General features: G+C 43.7%; 1 protein-coding gene and 1 long non-coding RNA gene across 13 annotated transcripts in view; both read left to right on the top strand.

Annotated features, from left to right (window-relative positions):
* The window catches only part of SRPK2 (SRSF protein kinase 2), an 88428-nt gene that overhangs the window by 52903 nt on the left and 11581 nt on the right, over window positions 1–23944 (top strand). For all 12 annotated transcript variants that reach the window (XM_083464041.1, XM_083464045.1, XM_083464042.1 and 9 more), the window contains 10 exons: window positions 5497–5605; window positions 6148–6235; window positions 6450–6537; window positions 7941–8047; window positions 8654–8819; window positions 10833–10858; window positions 12148–12394; window positions 13049–13537; window positions 19982–20082; window positions 20181–20288. In XM_083464041.1, the coding sequence (XP_083320167.1) occupies window positions 5497–5605; window positions 6148–6235; window positions 6450–6537; window positions 7941–8047; window positions 8654–8819; window positions 10833–10858; window positions 12148–12394; window positions 13049–13537; window positions 19982–20082; window positions 20181–20288 (1529 nt within the window). The remainder of the gene's footprint in view (window positions 1–5496; window positions 5606–6147; window positions 6236–6449; window positions 6538–7940; window positions 8048–8653; window positions 8820–10832; window positions 10859–12147; window positions 12395–13048; window positions 13538–19981; window positions 20083–20180; window positions 20289–23944) is intronic.
* Window positions 13545–19273, top strand: LOC310688055. Its single transcript, XR_014516748.1, has 3 exons — window positions 13545–15094; window positions 15511–18867; window positions 18999–19273. It is a non-coding gene; the product is annotated as an uncharacterized lncRNA (long non-coding RNA).

A 23944-nucleotide genomic window follows, 5' to 3' on the forward strand; every position in this document is an offset into this window, starting at 1 on the left:
GTGTAAATAGAATGCCAGCACTTGAAGAAAACACAGTGGTATAAATAATGGCCCAGTGTAGATGTAAAAATTAAATTGAGATTGGAAACTGTGCCACAGGATTATGCACTCCCTACACTCTGTGTCTCCTCCCTTGTATGTGAATTCTTTGGCTTCCCCATTACCTGGGTTTAGTATTGTTTAATAAGCCCTTCACCAGCCTGGATTAAAATGAAGCCAAGGAACCCCAAAACTTTTATTAAGAATTTAGGAGTATTTATGGAATCATTTGCACTTGGATTGGGAATGGCAGCACATATTGGCAATCTAGGGAGTCTCGGGAATTTGTAAATAAGGCATGGGGATATGGAGTGCTGTTGCTTGTCTGTACATCTGCAAGGTTTGGTGTTACGTGCTGCAGCAAAGCATATATAGTGAAGCAATCAGTGTAAGACGTCAGTTGTGTCATGTGTAATGCTAGGCCAAACCAAGAACAAACCTGATTCATGGTTAAGGAGAGAAAGCTTAATTTTGAAATGGGATTCAGATGACACTTTGTCCCGCTGCTTTCCCCCAGGAAAACCTGTGGTTTAGCACTGAATCGGAACAAACAGCAACTAGGTTTTCCACGGATTGCTGTTTGTTCCAGTTTAGCACTAAAGACCAGGTTTTCTGGGGGGAAGCAGCGGGGTACAGGCCAAACTGCTCTGACCTGTGCCTAGGAAGCACAGGACAAAGCCTAACTTTGCTGTGCCGTTCTGAGATAAAAGGACTGTGGGGTAACAAAGTGGCCGCAAGCTGTTCTCCAGGAGCCATCTTGTTTGTGTGGCCCTGGTAAGCCATAGTTTGGATTAGTTTACTTTAAATGTGATCCAGGCCGCTGTGATGTGTGGCCAATGTGTTACAACTGGGCTTCTGAAGTGTTTTTTCTTGGAGGTAGCTGCATCTAGTTCAAGAGTGGGAAACTCGATCCACCCACCTGTTAATCATAGTGGCATTAGGTGAAGTGTTTTCCTTTGCAAACTGGCTTGCTAAATGTTCCTCTACCCACATGGCTTGGTTTAAAACTATGTTGGCAAAAGAAGCAGGATTCGCAGCCACTGCCAATTGGCTGTGGCTTCACACCCCGCATTTGGCAGAGATCAGCTTCAGTTGGGAGCTCCTGAGTGGAACTCATCCCAGCAGAGATTTCTTCTTCTGCTAAATTTAAAGGCCAAATACAGTTTCTGTTTGCCAAGGAACAATGGGGAGCATACTTTAAGGTTCTTGATTGTTCCTTTATAGCCACATCTTTAATCTGCTCCACACCCAATATCATAAATGATGTCTGGTGTGGGGCAGCTGGACCCCTTGCTGCGTCTAATCAGGCCTTCAGGCCAGAGGTTCCCCACCACTGATCTAGGTCCTTGATCTGTATATTGAAATCCTTGTATTTTTTCAGATTCTGTTCTTTTTCACAGTACCAGGCACTCTAAACCCTTAGTATGTAACAGTGTTCAATTTAGGCATTGTGCCAAATGTTGGTTTGAGGCTCCAAGCATGCATTGTTCTTTGTCTCAGTTCCGTCCTACCAAAGTCCCTGGCTGTGATCAGAAAGCACTCTTCCTTACTTTGCCTGACTGCTGGCAAAGTGGTGACATGTGTACTACCGTGTTATCATTGGCTAGTCTACTCATGAGAGCAGACTAATTGTCTCCTGAAACACTTAGGGCAGCTGTCAGCATGTTCCTGTTTTTTTAGGCACTGGTCTCTGGAAAGTTTCTGCCCCTCTACCTTAATTTCTTTCAAAGTCCCCTACAATTGTCACCTGAGCATTTTGTCCAAAAACGTCACTTTCTTTCCAGTACTGCCTCTCCTCATCCAGATAGTGTAGCTGCGCCCATTCATAGCTGAATGCTGGCAGAAACCTAACTTGTGTATCTATTCAGGCTAGTAACAGATAGATGATACCTGTTGAACTATTTAAAGACAAATAGCATCAAGCTAAATTATTTTATCATCGTAACCCCATAGCTTATAAAAAAAACCCTTTCTCATTAGATTTCCCTCCCTCTTAACTGTGGGAAAGAGCAGTGTTTGTAAAAGCAGATTGATATTGCCATGGAAAATTGCAGAGCAGGGTGGATAAAAATAAAATATTTTGGATTTTTTTTTTAAATTGGATTTTTAAAATAAAATGCTTTTGGAGGAAATATCTTTCTAAAGATAGTTTTCTATTTAAGTTACATTATAGTCCAAAGGCTTTTCATCAGGAAATAAGGATTTGATTTAAGTTTTTCACCTGTGCTAAAACTCAGTCTGGTGGTTGTTGTTGTTTTTTAAACCATTTAACCACATCAGTTAACCATCATGGATACATATGCTATAACGTTTAAGTTGTTACAAGTTGTTTAAATTGTTATTAAGGAAATGATTTTTTTCTCTCCTTCCAATAAAGTACAGCAGAAAAGTTGTCCAAATATAAACAATAATTTAATAATTGTCTATGTATTTCTAATAGTATATCCAAATAGTAATTTTTGGTATAACTGTAAAAACTACACTGAAAATTTATTATTCCAAAAATGAAACCTTCATCTGGTTGTAAATATTAAGATTATACCAGCAAGAATGAGTCTTTCTGTAAAAAAAATGATTTAAATCAAGTCTTACTGTTTATGGATGGCAGCAACTGGCATTGAAGTATGAATATGGCTCTCTGGTAAAGGGCCTGCATGCAGAAAATCCTAATCCATGGCATTTAAAAGGCGTTTAGGTAGCAGGTTTTGGAAATCCTCTGCCCTCTCTCACTACTGTCTCACCACAGTTGCTAACTCAGAATCCTAAAGTGCCTGTAGGCAACCTTTGAACTTGTACTCAGTTGAGGGCTGGATAGAAAAGTGGAATTAAACTCAAGAATACAGTGGTTCACAGCTGAGTTCATCATGAAAAGGCTTGAGCAGAATGGATTTAGGATTCCATAATTATTATGCATGTACCTTTTCTCAGTCTGCATGTGTTGGTGGCAAACATGTTGGCATTGTGGCCACATAGTTTGGGGTCTCTTTTTATTTTAATTTCTTTCTTGTGTACTGGAAACCTTTTTGCAGTGTCTGCTATGCAGAAAACAATCAGTAAAAGCCAGGGCTATAGCAAGATTAGACTATTGAAGATGAGTTGTGTGGCGGGGGTGGTGGTGTTTTATGCTTTTTGTTCTCCATGTACTTATCATTGATGTGTTTACATTGCAACTGCCTGTGGAGGCGAGTGATGGCCCTAACTGTGGTTTTTGAATTTGGATGTCATGTCAAACCATAGCTTGCAGGCATGATGTAGAATTGTGGTTTTTCATTCTGGCTTGTCAGCTAATAGTAAACCATTGTATGTTTTACATTACTCAGACAAAGCGCCAAGTTATAGATAAGCTTCGCTGAGACATCTGAAGTAGTTAGTTTAAGGGCTCGTCCACACTTTGCTTGTCCTGCTCCTAGAAAGCACGGAACTGAGAGGCTTTCTGTTCCCCTGGATTACCCGCTCTTTACTGCCTAATACCGCAAGGAACACGGATGGCGCTGTGGGTTAAACCACAGAGCCTAGGACTTGCTGATCAGAAGGGCGGCGGTTCAAATCCCCACGACGGGGTGAGCTCCTGTTGCTTGGTCCCTGCTCCTGCCAACCTAGCAGTTCAAAAGCACGTCAAAGTGCAAGTAGATAAATAGGTACTGCTCCGGCGGGAAGGTAAATGGCATTTCCGTGCGCTGCTCTGGTTCGCCATGCTGGCCACATGACCCGGAAGCTGTACGCCATCTCCCTCGGCCAATAAAGCGAGATGAGCGCTGCAACCCCAGAGTCGGTCACGACTGGACCTAATGGTCAGGGGTCCCTTTACCTTTACCGCTCAATTGGAGCAGATGTCAGTCTTTGTCAATTGCTCTGATACCATGGTAAAGAGCAGGTTTTCCCAGGGGAGAGTGGTGGGACAAGCAGAGTTGTGGACGAGCCCAAAGTCAGAAACAGAAATTCCTTTCAAAAAACATTGGCTTGAATTATACTTGATTCATTGTTGATGTAATTTAATAAAAGTGTGATCTCTGGTGAAACTTAGTACTGAACTTTGGATACAATATGTTCTGTCCTCAAAATTGAGGTGGCGCAGCAGAAAATCATCTTGATAATTAGGTTGTACAACAGGGATGGCCAATTGGCAGTCTGCTGGCCCACTCCAGTTCCTGGTGCTCTGCCAAATTTACTACAAATGGGTGTGGGGAGGGTGGTGGTGGAACTGGCTGCAGATTGACTAGCAAGGAAAAGATTTTATAAAATATATGAGAGATTCCATACATTAATATTATAAACCTTGTGAGTGCAATATGTCAATCAGAATTCCTGTATGTAATGCAATGCTTGGGAGCATGTGATTCAAAGTTGGGAAGCCCAGCGCTCCTAGATGGTGCCAGTTTTATTATGACGCTTGCACATAATTAATTTCTGGACCACTGTTTGGACCCTGATAAAATTGTTCATCCCAGTTGTAGGAGAAGAAAATCAGGTTTAAATGCAGCTTTAAACTGGAACATTGTTCTGAACGCAATACTCTTAGTTGAAACTGAGTTCACAGTCCTATTAATTTCCTGGTTCCAACAGGATTTTCTTCTTTTTGACGTCTTTCTATAGAAGCAAATATAGATTGAACTATACAAGCAACTTCCTGACATATCTGATATTTTTTTCTAAAGTTGAAGAACAAGTTTGACAGTGCAATCATATACATATTTACTTGAAATCAAGTTCAGTGAGACTTGCTCATTAGGATGGTATTCAGCAAAGTTTTACTGAAATTAAACCTATTGAAATGAATGGACCTAACTTAGTCATGTTTATTACGTAATTGTAATGGGCCTACTAACGGGCCTGTTAATTGCCATATTGGACACTACATCTTGTAAGTACGTTTAGGATTACAGTGGTACCTCTGGTTACATACTTAATTCGTTCCGGAGGTCCATTCTTAACCTGAAACTGTTCTTAACCTGAAGCACCACTTTAGCTAATGGGGCCTCCTGCTGCTGCCGCGCGGCGACGGCACGATTTCTGTTCTCATCCTGAATCAAAGTTCTTAACCCGAGGTACTATTTCTGGGTTAGCGGAGTCTGTAACCTGAAGCGTATGTAACCTGAAGCGTATGTAACCCAAGGTACCACTGTACAGCTTAAAGCTACTTGGAAATGCTAAAATAAAAAAAATCCTTCCAGTAGCACCTTAAAGACCAACTAAGTTAGTTCTTGGTATGAGCTTTCGTGTGCATGCACACTTCTTCATATGTGTGTATCTGAAGAAGTGTGCATGCACACGAAAGCTCATACCAAGAACTAACTTAGTTGGTCTTTAAGGTGCTACTAGAAGGATTTTTTTTATTTTGACTATGGCAGACCAACACGGCTACCTATCTGTAATTGGAAATGCTAAGACACTGTTGTATAGGATAGGTAATCAAATTAATGCTAATTTTGCCCCCCATCCCCCACTCTTTTTTGAAAGGTGGCTATCATCCAGTGAAAATTGGAGATCTTTTCAATGGTCGGTATCATGTTATCAGGAAATTAGGATGGGGACACTTCTCTACAGTCTGGCTATGCTGGGATATGCAGTAAGAAACAACAACTTTCCTCCTTTGCATGTTAGCTCTCTAAAGCAGCAGTAGTCCAACCCCTTGCAATCCAGTGATCTTTTGCCCAATGTGTGGCTCAAACCCACGACCTTGAGATTAACAGTCTCATGTTTTACCAACTGAATTATCCCATCTAGGGAGCACCAGGTTGGCTACCCCTGTTCTAATACATGTAAATAGTGGCTTTGGTTTATTTTGAATAACTAATGGGTTGGAGTCTATTTGAGGTTATATAAATGTTTCTAGTCTATCTCCTATATAAGTACCATTGTATATTAATGTTGTCTTTGCTTTGAGTCAAATGTGTCTTTAATAACCCTTAAGAGACATTGCTCTCTAACTGTTTGAAAGATAATAATTGAGAAAAAGGTTAAATTTATCATTCACTTACCTGAATATTATTGCAATTTGTCACAAATTGTTTTAAAGTTGTACTTATTCTCCAGTAGGACATTGGGTGTCTGTCTTAAATAGGAAAAAAAGTATTGGCTCTGATAGCTTGTTTACTTCCTGTTTTAAAGGGGGAAAAGGTTTGTTGCAATGAAAGTTGTGAAAAGTGCTCAACATTATACAGAGACAGCCTTGGATGAAATAAAGTTACTTAAATGTGTAAGTATTATGATAACATTCCCAAGCTTAGTGACTGAGTGTAAATGAAATTGTGTGTGTGTGTGTGTTTAATTTTGTGATTCTGTAAAACATAGTAAGTAAAATTGCAACTACCAAGTAATATTTTTTAGCTGCAGTATCTTTAAAAATAACTTTACAGTTTTTTTCAAACGATATTTTTAATTTAAGTGACTTGTTTCATTTCTTTTTTTAGGTCCGCGAAAGTGACCCTAGTGATCCAAATAAAGACATGGTTGTACAATTAATTGATGACTTCAAAATTTCTGGCATGAATGGCATACGTATCTTTTTTTTCCTTGGTGATTGCCCAGTGTCTTGATTTTAAAAGACAGGAAAACCTTTATGCTTTTTCAAGTAAAACACTAGGCTAGCAGGTAATTTTTTAAGACATTGGGTTGGCTCCAGACATAATATTCTGCAAATGGAAGGACTTCTTCCATTCACATAGGGGATTCTTATTCAACACAGCCTTTGAACTGTAGGAAATCGGTATCTTCAATTATTTTTTATTCCAATGAGAAGTGGGAATTGGCAAAAATCTCACCCTGCCTCATTCCTCCAGCGCTAATGGAACTTGGCTGAGTGCAAGTCTGGATCCAACCCAGAAATATTATTATTATTATTAGTGCATAACAGTGAAGGAAATACTGAAAATATAATATGGATATTTAGAATGAGCTATTGTGATAGACTTGAAAACAATGTGTAATTGAGAGGTGCTTCATGTTTGTTTATAAACCTGCAAGCTGTTATCTTTATGGGTCTTTTTTTAAATAAATGAAGGCATACCTGTTCTTTCTGTTGCTTTTATAGTAAGTTATCTGTATTTTTTTGTTGGTTTGGATTTTTAAAAAAACATATTTCAGGTTATGATCTGAACATAAGTTCAAACTCTAGTCTAGGATATTTGGCTTCTTCTGACAATGTTGACTCTGTGAAATTCGTATTAAATAATTTTTCCTTCCGCTCTGTAAAAATGGCCACCACATTATTTTAATAAATAAAAAAGTTGACTACAACCCAAAAATCTTCTGGGCTTCTCTATTTTGCTGTTGCAGTTCTATGTTAAAATTAGCTGTAAAAGAGTAGAGTAGACCCACAGAAGTTAATGGTCAGCTATCTGTGACCTGCTTAATTTTAGTGGGTCTCTTTTGAGAATGAGTTAGCAAGCTTACATTGATTTGGTTTTTCTGTTGGGTTCAAAGTGGAATGACTGACCACTGCTAAAATATGTACAAGGTCAGTAAAGACATAATGTAAACTGGGATTAAGGAAAAGTGGTTGGAACTGAACATTCCCCCACACACCCCTTTCATTTCTCCAGGACAGTTCAGTGTTACACTAGAGCATTGCCTACCATGCTCTGAAACAGAGGGTAGGGAAGAGGAGCTTGATCCTAAAATAGGCTCTGTCAAAAATGGACATGCTGATTATCTGATTCAACTGGTTTATGTATGCATAGCCCACCCATCTAAGGATTGGTCAGATGATAGGAGATTCCCCAATTGCTAGTAGAAGATGGAAACCAAAATGCTTGAAATATATTCTTGGAAAACTTTCATTACACAAGAACAAAGGATAATGTTCTCAGTTGAAATGTGAAATATTTTCTTGTGTAGTGGGCTTGTAAGGATGGTTAGAAAGTCATTAAATTACTTACGATTTATCCTTAATTGAATCTCAGATGTCTGTATGGTTTTTGAAGTACTTGGACATCACCTTTTAAAATGGATAATTAAGTCCAACTACCAGGGCCTTCCTATCCGTTGTGTGAAAAGTATAATTCGACAGGTAAGATGTTTAATGCAACAAAGCTACAAATGTGCTAATACTTGGGTGCTGCTTGCAAAATTGATAACTACCCAGCTAGGTTGATAGGACTACATTTTTTTAGAAATCTTTCTAAATCTGCTATTGCATGTGATGCCTTCAATTACCTGCTTGATTAAATTCTTCAAGTCTGAACAATTCAAGTAGCAATTGCTTTAAAATATATATCAAAATATATGTCCATTTCATCTCATCACTTAACAGCACATAGCTGAAATGAAAAATGCTTTTTCCACAAGAAGTTAGTTGCTGAAAAATTGCCAGTTATTTTACTAAAACATACTTCATCTGATTGAAAGAAGAAAAAGGTGTCCTCATATTTTTATTAAGAATATTTTAGTCATAGTTTATGTGCATAATCCAGCAAAGGGGTATAGTTAGCAAGGCCAGTGGTCAGGGATGATGGGAACTGAAGTTCTGTGAACTAGATTAGTCAGTTCTCTTCCCAAGTATGTATGTATTTTCAAGTGATGTCCGAATGTAGTCTTTTGGGTTCTTGTGGTGCAATGAGTGGAAGAGGCTTTCATTGTAATGAAATTAGTCTTCCTTTTATTGGTTTGCAACCAGGTACTGCAGGGTTTAGATTACCTCCACAGCAAGTGCAAGATCATCCATACAGACATCAAGCCAGAGAACATCTTGATGTGTGTGGATGACACCTATGTGCGTCGAATGGCTGCGGAAGCAACGGAGTGGCAGAAAGCAGGGGCTCCTCCTCCTTCTGGCTCTGCAGGTACGGCCGTACTTTTAAACGCTCAGTAAGTAAAAAAAGATCGCATACTTGCCGCAGCAACATTTAATTAGTTTTAGTTAATGGGAATAGTAAATTTAAACGTGGTTAATTTGAATGTTTAAGAATGTTATTAGAATATGAATAATGTATAAGAAGTGTTCATTTTAATGTAGCAAAGCAATCCGAGTGCTGCAGTTCTTCATATACTTCTGCACCTTTGGTAGGCAGAAAAACCTTAATTACAAGCTTTATTTATACTGGTTTCCTGCTGTTAATGCAACATTCATATGAGCTAACGTGATCTGGAACATTGCCCGTTTTAAGTTTTAAACTGTGTTTTAGGTGTGCGCTCTTACATCGTGAAGCATTTTTAAAGACATCGCCCTCTGTATCCCACTTCCTCACACATGAAGGGGATTTCTTTTATGTGCAGAGAGCGATATGCGCATATATATATATATATATATATATATATATATATATATATGTGTGTGTGTGTGTGTGTGTGTGTGTGTGGAAATGAGACACCAAATAAGTCCCTTAGATTTTCATTGCCTTTGAGCTGTGAAACTGAGTTCAGTCCTGTCTGAAATGCATGAAGTTTTAATTAAATAAACTGAACAAGGAGTACTGGTTTTCTTACTATTTTATGTATTATTCAGGACATCAATCAGTTATACTTAAAAAAGAATAAGCAATTTGTCAGTTTGTCAGTGCCACCTTATAATGGCCATCTCATGCTGTGGACCATATTAACTCCTCACACTTAATACATTATAATGTATCACATGGAGGTGATAGTCTCTCAGAAAAGGCATGCATTCTGTAACATCTAAGTGTAATATCAGGGTGTGTGCAGCCCTTTAATGTCTACTTGGTGGCTTTGTGGTCTAAACCACAGACCCTAGGGCTTGCCGATCGGAAATTCGCGGTTTGAAGCCCCGCGACAGGGTGAGCTCCCATTGCTCGGTCCCTGCTCCTACCAAACTAGCAGTTCAAAAGCACGTCAAAGTGCAAGTAGATAAATAGGTACCACTTCTGCGGGAAGGTAAACGGCATTTCCATGCGCTGCTTTGGTTCGCCAGAAGCAGCTTAGTCATGCTGGCCACACGACCCGGAAGCTGTACGCTGACTCCCTCAGCCAGTAAAGCGAGATGAGCGCCGCAACCCCAGAGTCGTCCGCGACTGGACCTAACCGGCAGGGGTCCCTTTACCTTTACTACTTATTTACTAAACCGAAGCCCCCAAAATTTAGCTTTGACTGGTTTGTAAGTGGAATATTTTAATAATACAGTGGTACCTCAGGTTACGTATCCCTCTGGATATGTAATCTTTGGATTGCAAACGCAGGAAACCCGGAAGTGTATACTTCTGGGTTTAGCCGCATGCGCAGAAGCGATCTGCTTGCAGCGCGCATGTGCAGAAGCGATCTGCGCACCGCGTGCGTGTGCAGAAGGGCACCTCTTTTTACAGACTTTTTGGGATACAGAGGGCCTCCGGAACAGATCCCATCCATAACCAGAGGTACCACTGTGCATTGTTTCCATGTTTCTTTTAAGTGGTCTTTGGTAGTAGTAGAATCTTGAAAAGTTTTTATAGTCTGTATCAGTAAAATGGATGTACTAGGAACTGGATTACTTACAAGCAAATAATTTAACATTGTAAGGTTGGAAAAGATTAATATTTCAATATTTTTCATCTTTTGTTAGTTCATGATGAAGAACTTTCTTAGGGCTTAAAACCTAAAACCCATTCACTGGCCCTAACAAGGTTGTAGAGTCTCATATAAATTGTGCAGATTTTTCTTCTTCCTCTCCTCCTCCTCCTCCTCCTCGTCCTCCTCCTCCTCTAGATACTTTAGGTTGGATAAAGATGATCTAAGGTAGTACCTGACCATCAGCCTCTCCTTAGAAGATGTTTCTGATTATTGCACAGAATGTACACATATCACTTTATAAATTTGACTCTTAAGTGTTTTGTTTCTTTCCTCTTTTGTTTTATTTCCTTTTTTAGTGAGTACTGCCCCTCAGCAAAAACCCGTAAGTAGTCTTGTGTTATTCTTCTTGAGTATTCAGGGCTCCCGTTTAAAGAGCTGAAAGTTAAAATTGTTAGCATTTTCAATTTCATCCACAATCCTTATTTAACTACAGTTTTGGTTTATAAATAGGATCTTTTGTCTAAATTAATCTTGCATTACCTTTTCCTCCTGCATAGCTGGGAGGAGGAGTTCTGAAGCGTTCTTCTTTGCTTCTGCTTAACCATGTGGGTTGCCATTCCATCCAAACTGACAAACTAAGGAAGACTTTAATTACGGTTAGTTTAAAAGAAGCCAAGTTCAAACCATGGTTTCTAAACCTCACTTGTTTAGGCTATAACCATAGGGTTTTTTTTAATGATAAAATAAAGTACAGTCGTCACCTGCCTCACTTCATTTAGTGGGGGCGCCTAGCGAAGAGCCCCTGAAAGTGAACTTTAGGGACTGGGCAGGGAGGAAGCAATCCTTCAGATGGTCAGGCCCCAAACCATTTAGCAAGATGTATATACTACTTTAAGGGACGCGGGTGGCGCTGTGGTCTAAACCACAGAGCCTAGGACTTGCCGATCAGAAGGTCGGCGGTTCAAATCCCCGCAACGGGGTGAGCTCCCATTGCTCGGTCCCTGCTCCTGCCAACCTAGCAGTTCGAAAGCACGTCAAAGTACAAGTAGATAAGTAGGTACCGCTCCGGTGGGAAGGTAAACAGCGTTTCAGTGTGCTGCTCTGGTTCACCAGAAGCGGCTTAGTCATGCTGGCCACATGACCTGGAAGCTGTACGCCGGCTCCCTCGGCCAATAAAGCGAGATGAGCGCCGCTACCCCAGAGTCGGTCACGACTGGACCTAATGATCAGGGGTCCCTTTACCTTTACCTATATACTACTTTAAAATGTTTATAAGTGTTTTACATGCTATAAACTTTTCATTGGGGGTTTAAAGGATAATCCTAGCACATTTAATTGCACCCAATAACTAACTTGTCTAGTGCAGATGGCAGTATGTTCCATTTGTAGCCTAAAAGATAGGTATGCTGTGCTTGCAGTGGTTTATATAGTGAGAAATAATGGGGGCCCTCTATTCAGCTTGTATATCTTATGTCAGCAAAGCAATTATAGCTTGAGGCTACTTTATCCTTTGAATTGCCTCTTGAGTTTCAATTTTATAGAAAGTCAGTTGTGCAGTACTCTGCATTAGTGTTCTCAGTTCACAGATGCTAGACTTTATAGGGTAACCTAACCTTCACATTGGATGGCTGTAAGGATCAATAAATGGTAATGTTATGTTAAATTTCTTAGATTGGAAAAATATCTAAAAACAAAAAGAAGAAATTGAAAAAAAAGCAAAAGAGACAGGCTGAGCTACTAGAAAAGCGCCTGCAGGAAATAGAGGAACTGGAGCGAGAAGCTGAAAGGAAAAAAATAGAAGAAAATGTAACATCTACTGTATCGTCCAATGAACAAGAGGATGAATACCACCCAGAAGTCAAGCTAAAAACTGTTGAGTTAGAGGAGGTAGCAGATGAAGAACTTGGGAATGAGGATGGTAAGTGTTGGGTCTTCTTAAATTTTGATATAAAAGATGCAGTGTGTCCAAAGATGCTGTTGCAACGATGCTCTGAGCACCATCTGTTATGTAGGCTGCCATCGGTCAGAGCCAAAGAACCATGAAACTCATTCCATGAGCTGCAAAAGGCTTTGCATGTCTTTTCTGCAAAGAGCAGACCCCCAGTTCCATTCTGCAAGTAGAGGATGCTTTTTGATACGGAGGGTGTAAGGAACATGGAAATCAATAAGTGCCATTACTATTATGGTGCGCCACCGGCTTAGCACGCTAAGTTTTGTTCAGAGTGGTGCCAAAATAAAATGCTGAAGAGACATCTTTGTTGGAGAGGGAAACTGTAGAAGTAACCAGCCATTGATATAAAAAAAGTTTTTCCCAAGGTAATAGCTCCCCTCCAGGCAAAAGCTATAGAAGACTATCTGCTTTACTTATATAAGCATAAATTTATTCAGTCCTTTACTTTGCCTTTGCTAACTCAGATGAAATAGTATTGTTGCATAACATGTACTGAAACTGCAAAATTCAAATGATACTTCATAATACTTACCCCACTTGGTTTTAAGAGGTCATAATTTTCTGAGAGAAAGTGTAATCTAGTAAAGTGTAAAATATAAAATATATATTTTGATCCCTAAGGTGAAACGGAAGATCAGGATGAAAAGGAAGATACAGAAAAAGAAAACACAGAGAAAGACGATGATGTTGAACAAGAACTTGTCAACTCAGAATCTGCAGATCCCACTTGGATAGAATCCCCAAAAACAAATGGCCACGTTATAAACGGTCCTTTCTTGCTGGAAGAACAGATTGAAGATGAAGATGATGAAGAGGAGGAATGCCCAAATACTGAGCAATATAATCTTGATGAGCCAAATGCAAAAAATGATTACAGCTATAGTAGCTCCTACGAACAATTTAATGGTGAATTGCCAAATGGACGTCATAAAATTTCTGAGTCGCAGTTTTCTGAATTCTCGGCTTCCGTATTCTCTGGAGCTTTAGATTCTGTAGCTTGTGGTTCAGCTGTTTCTGAAGAATCAGCTGTAACTGAAAGAGACGGAAGTACTCCATCTCATGATAGAAGCAGGACAGTTTCAGCGTCCAGTACTGGAGACTTGCCAAAAAGTAAGTGTTTTGGTTTCAGAAATTTGTGACCATTTATCTAAAGCGTTACCCATTTTTAATTTTTGCATTGCTGTACTTGGCAGATATTTATTCACTGTAAAACGAGAGGGAGAGAGTAGAAAACACGTGGTCTTAAAAATATTTCTGTGTGCATATTGTTGAACTTTGCATTACATAACTGTTCTTTTGCCATTTTTAGAAGTGAGTTGCTCTCTTATTAGCACAGCACTGCTTGTTAAGCCTGGGAGCCACAAAACCATTTGTTTCCTGTGTACCTGGGCTGCCTTTTGGGCTTGTATTTCTTGAAGAACCTACCAAGTCATGTGGCAAATAATGGAGGGGGCATCGGGAAGCAGTGACATGATGTGAGGGCCTGCTGTGGAAATAATAAAAAAGTAAACAAATCTCACTGGGCTTTTCCAAGCTCTTGGGCATGCCTAAAGTAGCTCTTTGTTTGGATCCCATCTTAGCGTTTGAGAATATGTCAGACAATAAGCTATTCTTGTGTTGGTCTCCCATGATGTTAATTGATTTTGCTGCTTTGCAGGCTCTTCTAAGGCAAGGTTTGGTGTTTTGAGATTCCCCTCTTCTACCACTGGAAAAATATGCCACCTGTGATTCTGGTTCACAGCTATTTTAAGACAAGGATATGCATTTTAGGCTGTTTATTTTCTCCTTGTTGTTTATTTCTGTCCTAATCCTGACAAGTTTCGCCAGTGTTAGATATTGGAACCATGCTAAAGAAACAGTATTTAAAAAAAAAAATGGAGGCAGTAAAGCGAGCATTGCTGGGCAACAGAAGTGGTCAGATGTGGACATCGGAACCCTTAGTGCTAATTGGAGACATACAGTTATCTATGCACCTTGATTTCCAAAAAGAAATCCCCTTCAAAAAATATCTGAAATGCTGAGAATCAGGATGTTTGCCAGATTACCAGACAATCCCAGCAGAAGGCTAAGAATATTTGAGTGAAATATCAAGCTGTGCAGCACAACAAGACACTCCAGGAATTTCCAAAAGGCTTGCCTTGTGATTTGCACGCTATTCTGGATGTAAGTGCTTATGTGGTTGCTTTTTTGGGGATCGGAGGAAATAATTTTTTGTGTCCCTCCACTCCTACAGAGAATTCAGAGCCACGATTCCAGTCCCAAAGCTTGAAAAAGAGTTCTGGACACAGGGAAGTCCATATACTTAATTTGCAACCTCAGTGCCTGACAGTTAGAGTCTTCCTAGCAAAGAGTATCCTGGATGGATAATGTCCCCACTTTTTAAATACTCACTTCCAGTCTACAATTACAAAATAAAAGGATTCGAAGTAGTGAAAACATTGTAAGAAACGTAAACAGTTGTTCCAGTGATTTAAAAAGGCAACCAGTGTGCCTACCTCTTCCGTTGATCCCTACATTTATCTAGTACTCGGGACAAGGATGTACATTTGTCTGCTAATGTCCCTATAATTGACCCTGACACAGATAAATGAGCAACATAGTCCTGGATAATCAAGCCAGCCTAATCCCAAGCACTGACTCAAATCTGGACTCCAGCAGGAAATCTAGGTAAGATCTTCTTTTTCTACAATTTCAGTTCCTCTTTGGTAGTGTTATACTTTTTGAAGGCTAGGGTCTTTGGGAAGGGGATTTCATTGGGGAAGTGGAGATGTTGCTAAAAACGATTGCTTGGGGAGCTATTAAATATTTCCCCCTCAGAGTTTGAATAAACGTAATGAGGACCACTCTGAATAAGAGACAGTAGAGCTGTTTTCTGTGGCTAGAGCTGGGATGAATTTACCTTTGAGCTTTGTTAGTCATGTAGGAGCGCTCTTGAATGTGTGCTGTGCTTTGTTTAAAAATAATTGGGCTGGAAAAGGATGGTGGGGGAGGAAGAATGCTTTAAAGATGTCTCAATCACTATCTTCATTACATCTAACACATGCCGTTTTCCTTTTTCTTTTCCCTCCTACATGGCTCAACAGGTTGTTCAAAGGATATTAGCTGTATGTAAAAAACGAGGAGCCTGGCCTGGCATGAGAACTGCAGTGAGCTAGCTAGGAACTGACAGAAGTCCTCTACCATGGAATAAACAAGTTTCACTAGCAACCCAAGGAGGAGTGTTGAGAACCGTTGGTCAAACAAAGGAAGAGAATAAAAGTAGAAGGAGACCTGGAACATGGATAGCCAAAACGAATGAAGCAGCAGCATAGTTTATCTCATTGTTTAAGGACCTGGGGACTTGGTTTACATTCCACCAATCTTTCTTGGATCAGATGATAGAGGTCTGTGACAAAGTACCTCCCTGCGCTTTGCAGCTTTAATTTTGGAGATGTGAGGAATGGATAGCCCTAATGAGAACACTAGTCACTCCATGTCTTCATATTCTTGTACAGCTGAGCCTCTTCGTGGGATTGAAACTGCTCTGGTAGCCCAGATGTTGCACCACTGCTTTCATAATCGGCCTCCCCGAAAAAGAGATTAAGGATACTTGGTGAAATACAAGAAGCCGGAAGAAGAGGGTGGCACGGTCTTCAACAGTCGTGCATTTCATTCATTCAAAACACTTGAAGAATTATAAACTCCTGCCTTGTAAGCCACTGTTGCCTCAAATCAGCACGGTGCTAATAGAGGGCATATCATCAAGTACATTTGTACTGCAACTTCATATTTATGTGTTTGTTAATGTGAGCTTAGCAGATATCCTGAATTAATAAGGTGTTTTTTTAAAACAATGGTTGAAATTTGCAAAAAGTGCATAATATGTGGTCTTTGTTTGGACTTTGTATAACCTGATGGTAAAAGGGAAGCTACTCGGAATCTTGTCTTGAGCATGAAACTTTTTTTTTATTCAAGTGACAGACACTTTAAAGAAAGATGAGATAGCCAGTAATGCAATATGTAATCACTCAGGCTTAGAGTGCTGTCATCATCCTCATGCATTCCCATCCAGGAGACAGAGATGGAGATGGATTCTTTAGAACCCATTCTATCAACCCTGGTATGGAAATGAGAGCCGCCTGTAGACAACAATGGAAAATTGTAGGGAAACCTAGACATAGGAGATAGCAGCATAGAGACCAGTTTGTGCAGTTTCTAACTGGAGTCCTATAACATATAAAAACGTGGTTTTAAAAGTGCTCACATATTTTAAATTGCAGTACAGCTGCATGCAATTCAATGGAGCATAAATTTCTGCAGGCAGGTTAGATACTGGAGTTGGACTGAAAGTGTAGATTATTATTTGTTATTATTTTGGGCTGCAAGGTCAAATTAGCTTCAAATCCATATCTAACTTTCAGTATTAACAATGGAATAGATTGTTGAAAGCTACTCTTTCACCCACAGCACTTGTCCCAACTTGTAATATGGAGATTAGGGATTTTGGGAGAAGGAAGTTTTCGTACAATTTTTGTGACACATCTGTAAAACTGATCCGCTGGTAATTTTTAGGATTACTTTTACTGTTGTTGTTTTTAAAATCGGGCAAATAATATTCAAGTTCATACCTTTTGATATTAAACTTGTGTTCTTAATTACTGTAAACACTTGGGCCAGAATAGGCCCTACCAGTACACAAAATTCTGGTACAGCTCTGGTGATAGTTAAGCCTATGATAAGCACACTATCTGTTCTTGATAATGAGGTAAAGGATTGTGTTTGCATTTGTTAGGCAATTTTCAGAATGTTTGTAATTTCACCAAATTTAGAGGATATCTCATGAGGCAAGGAAAAGAAAAAAAGAGAGGGGAGAGAAGGAATTTGCCTTATAAAGCATCTAACCCAGCCTTTCTCAACCTTGGGTCCCTAGATGTTGTTGGATTACAACTCCCATTATTCCTAGCCAGCATAGGCAGTGGTCAGGGATGATGGGAGTTGTAGTTCCAGAAATCTGGGGACCTGAGGTTGATAAAGGCAGCTCTAACCACTTATGGTCATGATACCAGAACAGGAGATTGGGAGTGGGAGACGCACCATGGAGTTTAAAACTCCCTTTGCCAGGATTGAAGAAGGACATAAACGAGAAAACATACCCCCTCAATTGTCCAGAAACCCACCCACCCCTCTATATAGTAGTCGATGCATTCAGATTTAGAACTGGCAGCCTGGTAGGATCAGTTCTGCATTATGAATAGTTTTGTATGAATAGCTGATAACTGGGGAGGTTTTAGAGCTTGTTTGGATTTTGTCTTAACAAGCTTTGCTTGAAAGATGTATGTGGGCGTTGACAGTAGCTGAAAGTTTGTGAATAATGATTACACACACGTGTGGGTGTGGAATGTAGTCGGGTTTTGCAGCCACTGATAATAATTGTCAGCGAGCAAACAGATTCTGAAAATAGGTATCGTCAGATTGATGAATGATGAGAATTAGAATAATCAGGGAACAGTGGATCTAGTGTTAGGTGATAGAAGAATCCCACTCAGAAGTAGTTGCTCAGCAAGGGTAAGACAGATCAACATTGTAAGTTTAGAAATTTAAAACTTGAAGTTTTGTTCAGGGAGCAGGGATCACCATGCCAGAGATCACCAGATTCTCCTTGGCTAAGATGATCAGAAACTAGTTCTCTTTCTGTAAGCTCCATCCCAAGCTATTACATTCTCCTTAAGAGTTTTGCCCCAGATGCCCAAGAATTTTACTGAGAGGAGCACTCGCATGGTAAGGGCCTGACAGAGGTCCCATTCATCTCTTGGGTTACCAGTTGGTTATCCTAAACTTAGATGGCAAAGAGAGAGGAAAAACAAAGAAACCCTTCTCACTCTATTCTTCTTTATATGTTGCCTTAATTTGCACACAATGTAGTTATTAAACAGTTGCTTGGTTCTATATGTGAACTGCTCAGTATCTTAACTATGGTTTGTTTGCTTACTGCCAACAAACTATGATCTGAAGCCATTGTTTGCTGTTGGCTTACAAACATTGGTTTGTTTGAACTATGGCTTGGTGATATGTGGGAACTTTACTTACCCATGGTTTGTTTGGCCATCCTCTTCCAGAAGCTAACCAAGCTAGAGATGCATGAGGCAAGAGCAGCTTGAAAATGAATCAACCTTTGAAGAAGCAAGCCATAGTTTGCTTGATTGTCTAAGGGACAACTTGTGATTAACTGCTGGTTTGTTGAACAAACTGTGACTTAGCATTACATGTGACCCAGGCTAATATCTACTATACTGAATGACAACAGCTTTCCAGCATTTCAGATATAACAAGTCTTTGCCAGTCTTACCTGGAGATGCCAGAGTTTGTACCTGGGACCTTTTGCATGCAAATTTCGTGCTCTACCACTGAGCCACCTGTGGATTCAGTATTACCTTCTCTCTTCTGGATTCCTAAAACATCAGGCAATCATATGGGACAGCACGAGCTGTTCACGCGCTATTCATGCTCCAAGGATGCTTCTAGCTATGAGATCACCCTGTAACAATAAGAACTTTGCTCATGCTCTCATGTACAAGCAATCATTTTCCCACAGTTGCAAGTTTTTTTTCCCCCTGCTTCAGGGTGTCTTTTCATTCCATGGATACTTCAGAAATATGAAACATGGGGGGCTTAACTTTTGTCCTTGCAGTAATCATTTAAAGCTGACAAGTTGCGGAGCAAGATGAACGTGTCGTATCTTGTACAGGGTATTGCTTGCCCCTAAATCAATTCATACGCTGAGCTCTGCTGTAGCAGACTTTCAGGATACTAGTGTGCTATATCTGTGACTAACGCTTACCTGATTTTTGCTTAATAAATTTTTCCCTTGAATGCTGTGTGTTGGTTTACTTTGTAAGGGGGGGGGACAGTGTGAAATACCAAGCAATATAAGTGTTGACAGAAGAGGATATTCTAGGCAAGTTTTCATTCTGCCAAATTATATAAGTTACTATCCATTTTGAAAGTGTCTTTAATATTATAATGTATAACAAGTTACCACTCTGTGTAATAAAAAAATTCCTTCCAGTAGCACCTTAAAGACCAACTAAGTTAGTTCTTGGTATGAGCTTTCGTGTGCATGCACACTTCTTCAGATACACTGAAACAGAAGTTGCCAGACCCTTCTATATAGTGAGAAGGTGGGGAGGGGTATTACTCAGAAGGGTGGTGGGAATGGGAGATTGGCAGATAGCTGAGATGAGCCTGTTGACGACTCTTAATGACTGCAATAGGTCTTACAGGAAAAGGCAAGGGGTGAGAAGGTGAAAAATGGCTAAGTCATGTATAATGAGATAACTCTGTGTAAGTATGGGATGTAAACAGTGAAATTCTCCTTTGTACAGGCGTAAGTGAAATTTTAGAAATTAGCTGAAGATATTGATGGCAAGTGGGATAGAGCTTCGTGGCTATTTTCCACTTAATGGCATAAATTGCCACTTTGGCTGTACCTGAAGAGGCCCAGTAGAATCACATTAAGGTGGAAACTGAATTACATGCCATTGATACTAACTCTTGCTACTTCTTTGCTTGTAATAGCAAAAACCCGTGCTGCCGACTTACTGGTGAATCCTCTGGATCCAAGAAATGCAGATAAAATCAGAGTTAAAATTGCTGACCTGGGCAATGCTTGCTGGGTGGTAAGTATAACTTATTTTCTGTGTCTTAAGACTTTGCTCTTTGGTGTACCACCTACATGCTAATGTTTTCTTACCACTGCTGTCTTTTCTGTTCTTAGCATAAACACTTCACAGAAGATATCCAGACACGGCAGTACAGATCAATAGAGGTTTTAATAGGAGCAGGTTACAGCACACCGGCTGATATCTGGAGTACGGCATGCATGGTAAGAATGAGATTGCCCCCCTGCCTCATTGCTACGCTGCTCATTTGAAAATACAGCGAGATTATTAGGATTTCTGAGCAAGTTGTTAAGTGGAAAAAGACACGATGGTAATAGCTCAAGTGATCATAATTGTGAATTGCTGACTGGTTATGTTCTGAAGCATTGGCCTGGATCTAAAGAGCTACTTAAGGTGTGCCCAGCTGAATATTTCAAATGTCTGCTGTGCAGCGGATTCCCCTGCCCACGTTACAAATGACATTTGAAAGCCCTCTTCCGTTTTTGCTTGGTTTATGCTGCAAAGTGTCAAGTCCACAGGTGGTGCTTTATAAATAATTACATTGGCTTGCAGTGCAATAGCATTATCTTGGAGTGTAAGCTTATATTTTTCAAAGCTAAATGTATAAATTAAACTGCAATTTGTTTGGTTCAGAATGATTCATAAATTGTATTTCATGTATTGTTCTGTTCCCAGTGATTTCAGTGTCGCCTATAACAAATGTAGGGTTGCAGCTAAAATTATGTAAGTGGATTTGTTACCATATCTGTGTTTCCCAAATGTAATGTCTGGTAGGCAAATAAGCACAATTGTGCTAAGTCAGGCTGGACAGATCTAGGAGTACAGTGGTACCCCGCAAGACGAACGCCTCGCGAGACGAAAAACTCGCAAAACGAAAGGTTTTTTCGTTTTCGAGTTGCCTCGCAAGACGAAGTTCCCTATGGGCTTGCTTCGCAAAACGAAGCTTGCCCCGGGGACAGCGGGTCTTCTCTTTTGAAGCAAGGGGCGGCGGGGAGATCGCTTCTCCCCACCGCCCCTTGCTTCAAAAGAGGTCCGGGGGCAGCGCTTCCCGCTGCCCCCGGACCTCTTTTGAAGCAAGCGGCTGCGGAGAGAAGCAATCTCCCTGCAGCCGCTTGCTTCAAAAGCTGCCCCCATCTCTTTTGAAGCAAGCGGCTGCGGAGAGAAGCGGGGTGGCTGGGGCAGGTGTTCCCGTCCCCCGCCCGGCTTCGCAGCACCGCTCCGAAGCTCGGCGGTGGGGGCAGGTGTTCCCTCCCCCCCACCCTGCTTCGGGGCAGCGTTCCGAAGCGGGGTGGCTGGGGCAGGTGTTCCTGCCCCCCGCCCGGCTTCGCAGCACCGCTCCGAAGCTCGGCGGTGGGGGCAGGTGTTCCCTCCCCCCCACCCTGCTTCGGGGCAGCGTTCCGAAGCGGGGTGGCTGGGGCAGGTGTTCCTGCCCCCCGCCCGGCTTCGCAGCACCGCTCCGAAGCTCGGCGGTGGGAGCAGGTGTTCCCTCCCCCCCACCCTGCTTCGGGGCAGCGTTCCGAAGCGGGGTGGCTGGGGCAGGTGTTCCTGCCCCCCGCCTGGCTTCGCAGCACCGCTCCGAAGCTCGGCGGTGGGGGCAGGTGTTCCCTCCCCCCCACCCTGCTTCGGGGCAGCGTTCCGAAGCGGGGTGGCTGGGGCAGGTGTTCCTGCCCCCCGCCCGGCTTCGCAGCACCGCTCCGAAGCTCGGCGGTGGGAGCAGGTGTTCCCTCCCCCCCACCCTGCTTCGGGGCAGCGTTCCGAAGCGGGGTGGCTGGGGCAGGTGTTCCTGCCCCCCGCCCGGCTTCGCAGCACCGCTCCGAAGCTCGGCGGTGGGGGCAGGTGTTCCCTCCCCCCCACCCTGCTTCGGGGCAGCGTTCCGAAGCGGGGTGGCTGGGGCAGGTGTTCCTGCCCCCCCGCCCGGCTTCGCAGCACCGCTCCGAAGCTCGGCGGTGGGGGCAGGTGTTCCCGCCCCCCCACCCCGCTTCGGAGAAGCGATCTCCCGGACATCTTTTGAAGCAAGCGGCTGCAGGGAGATCGCTTCTCCCCGCAGCTGCTTGCTTCAAAAGAGGTCCGGGGGCAGCGGGAAGCGCTTTCCGCTGCCCCGACCTCTTTTGAAGCAAGCTGCTGCGCTTCTCCCCGCAGCCGCTTGCTTCAAAAGAGGTCCCGGACCTCTTTTGAAGCAAGCGGCTGCGGAGAGAAGCGATCTCCTTGCAGCTGCTTGCTTCAAAACAGGTCCGGGACCTCTTTTGAAGCAAGCGGCTGCGGAGAGAAGCGATCTCCCTGCAGCCGCTTGCTTCAAAACAGGTCCGGGACCTCTTTTGAAGCAAGCGGCTGCGGAGAGAAGCGATCTCCTTGCAGCTGCTTGCTTCAAAACAGGTCCGGGACCTCTTTTGAAGCAAGCGGCTGCGGAGAGAAGCGATCTCCCTGCAGCCGCTTGCTTCAAAAGCTTTTGAAGCAAGCGGCTGCAGGGAGATCGCTTCTCTCCGCAGCCGCTTGCTTCAAAAGAGGTCCCGGTTACACCTGCCCCCACCGCCGAGCTTCGGAGCGGTGCTGCGAAGCCGGGCGGGGGGCAGGAACACCTGCCCCAGCCACCCCGCTTCGGAACGCTGCCCCGAAGCAGGGTGGGGGGGAGGGAACACCTGCCCCCACCGCCGAGCTTCGGAGCGGTGCTGCGAAGCCGGGCGGGGGGGCAGGAACACCTGCCCCAGCCACCCCGCTTCGGAACGCTGCCCCGAAGCAGGGTGGGGGGGAGGGAACACCTGCCCCCACCGCCGAGCTTCGGAGCGGTGCTGCGAAGCCGGGCGGGGGGCAGGAACACCTGCCCCAGCCACCCCGCTTCGGAACGCTGCCCCGAAGCAGGGTGGGGGGGAGGGAACACCTGCCCCCACCGCCGAGCTTCGGAGCGGTGCTGCGAAGCCGGGCGGGGGGGCAGGAACACCTGCCCCAGCCACCCCGCTTCGGAACGCTGCCCCGAAGCAGGGTGGGGGGGCGGGAACACCTGCCCCCACCGCGAGCTTCGGAGCGGTGCTGCGAAGCCGGGCGGGGGGCAGGAACACCTGCCCCAGCCACCCCGCTTCGGAACGCTGCCCCGAAGCAGGGTGGGGGGGAGGGAACACCTGCCCCCACCGCCGAGCTTCGGAGCGGTGCTGCGAAGCCGGGCGGGGGGCAGGAACACCTGCCCCAGCCACCCCGCTTCGGAACGCTGCCCCGAAGCAGGGTGGGGGGGAGGGAACACCTGCCCCCACCGCCGAGCTTCGGAGCGGTGCTGCGAAGCCGGGCGGGGGGCAGGAACACCTGCCCCAGCCACCCCGCTTCGGAACGCTGCCCCGAAGCAGGGTGGGGGGGAGGGAACACCTGCCCCCACCGCCGAGCTTCGGAGCGGTGCTGCGAAGCCGGGCGGGGGGCAGGAACACCTGCCCCAGCCACCCCGCTTCGGAACGCTGCCCCGAAGCAGGGTGGGGGGGAGGGAACACCTGCCCCCACCGCCGAGCTTCGGAGCGGTGCTGCGAAGCCGGGCGGGGGGCAGGAACACCTGCCCCAGCCACCCCGCTTCGGAACGCTGCCCCGAAGCAGGGTGGGGGGGAGGGAACACCTGCCCCCACCGCCGAGCTTCGGAGCGGTGCTGCGAAGCCGGGCGGGGGGGCAGGAACACCTGCCCCAGCCACCCCGCTTCGGAACGCTGCCCCGAAGCAGGGTGGGGGGGCGGGAACACCTGCCCCCACCGCCGAGCTTCGGAGCGGTGCTGCGAAGCCGGGCGGGGGGGCAGGAACACCTGCCCCAGCCACCCCGCTTCGGAACGCTGCCCCGAAGCAGGGTGGGGGGGAGGGAACACCTGCCCCCACCGCCGAGCTTCGGAGCGGTG

The sequence above is a fragment of the Podarcis liolepis genome (assembly GCF_965112155.1).
Source record: "Podarcis liolepis genome assembly, chromosome: 10".
Classification (NCBI taxonomy): Eukaryota; Metazoa; Chordata; class Lepidosauria; order Squamata; family Lacertidae; genus Podarcis; species Podarcis liolepis.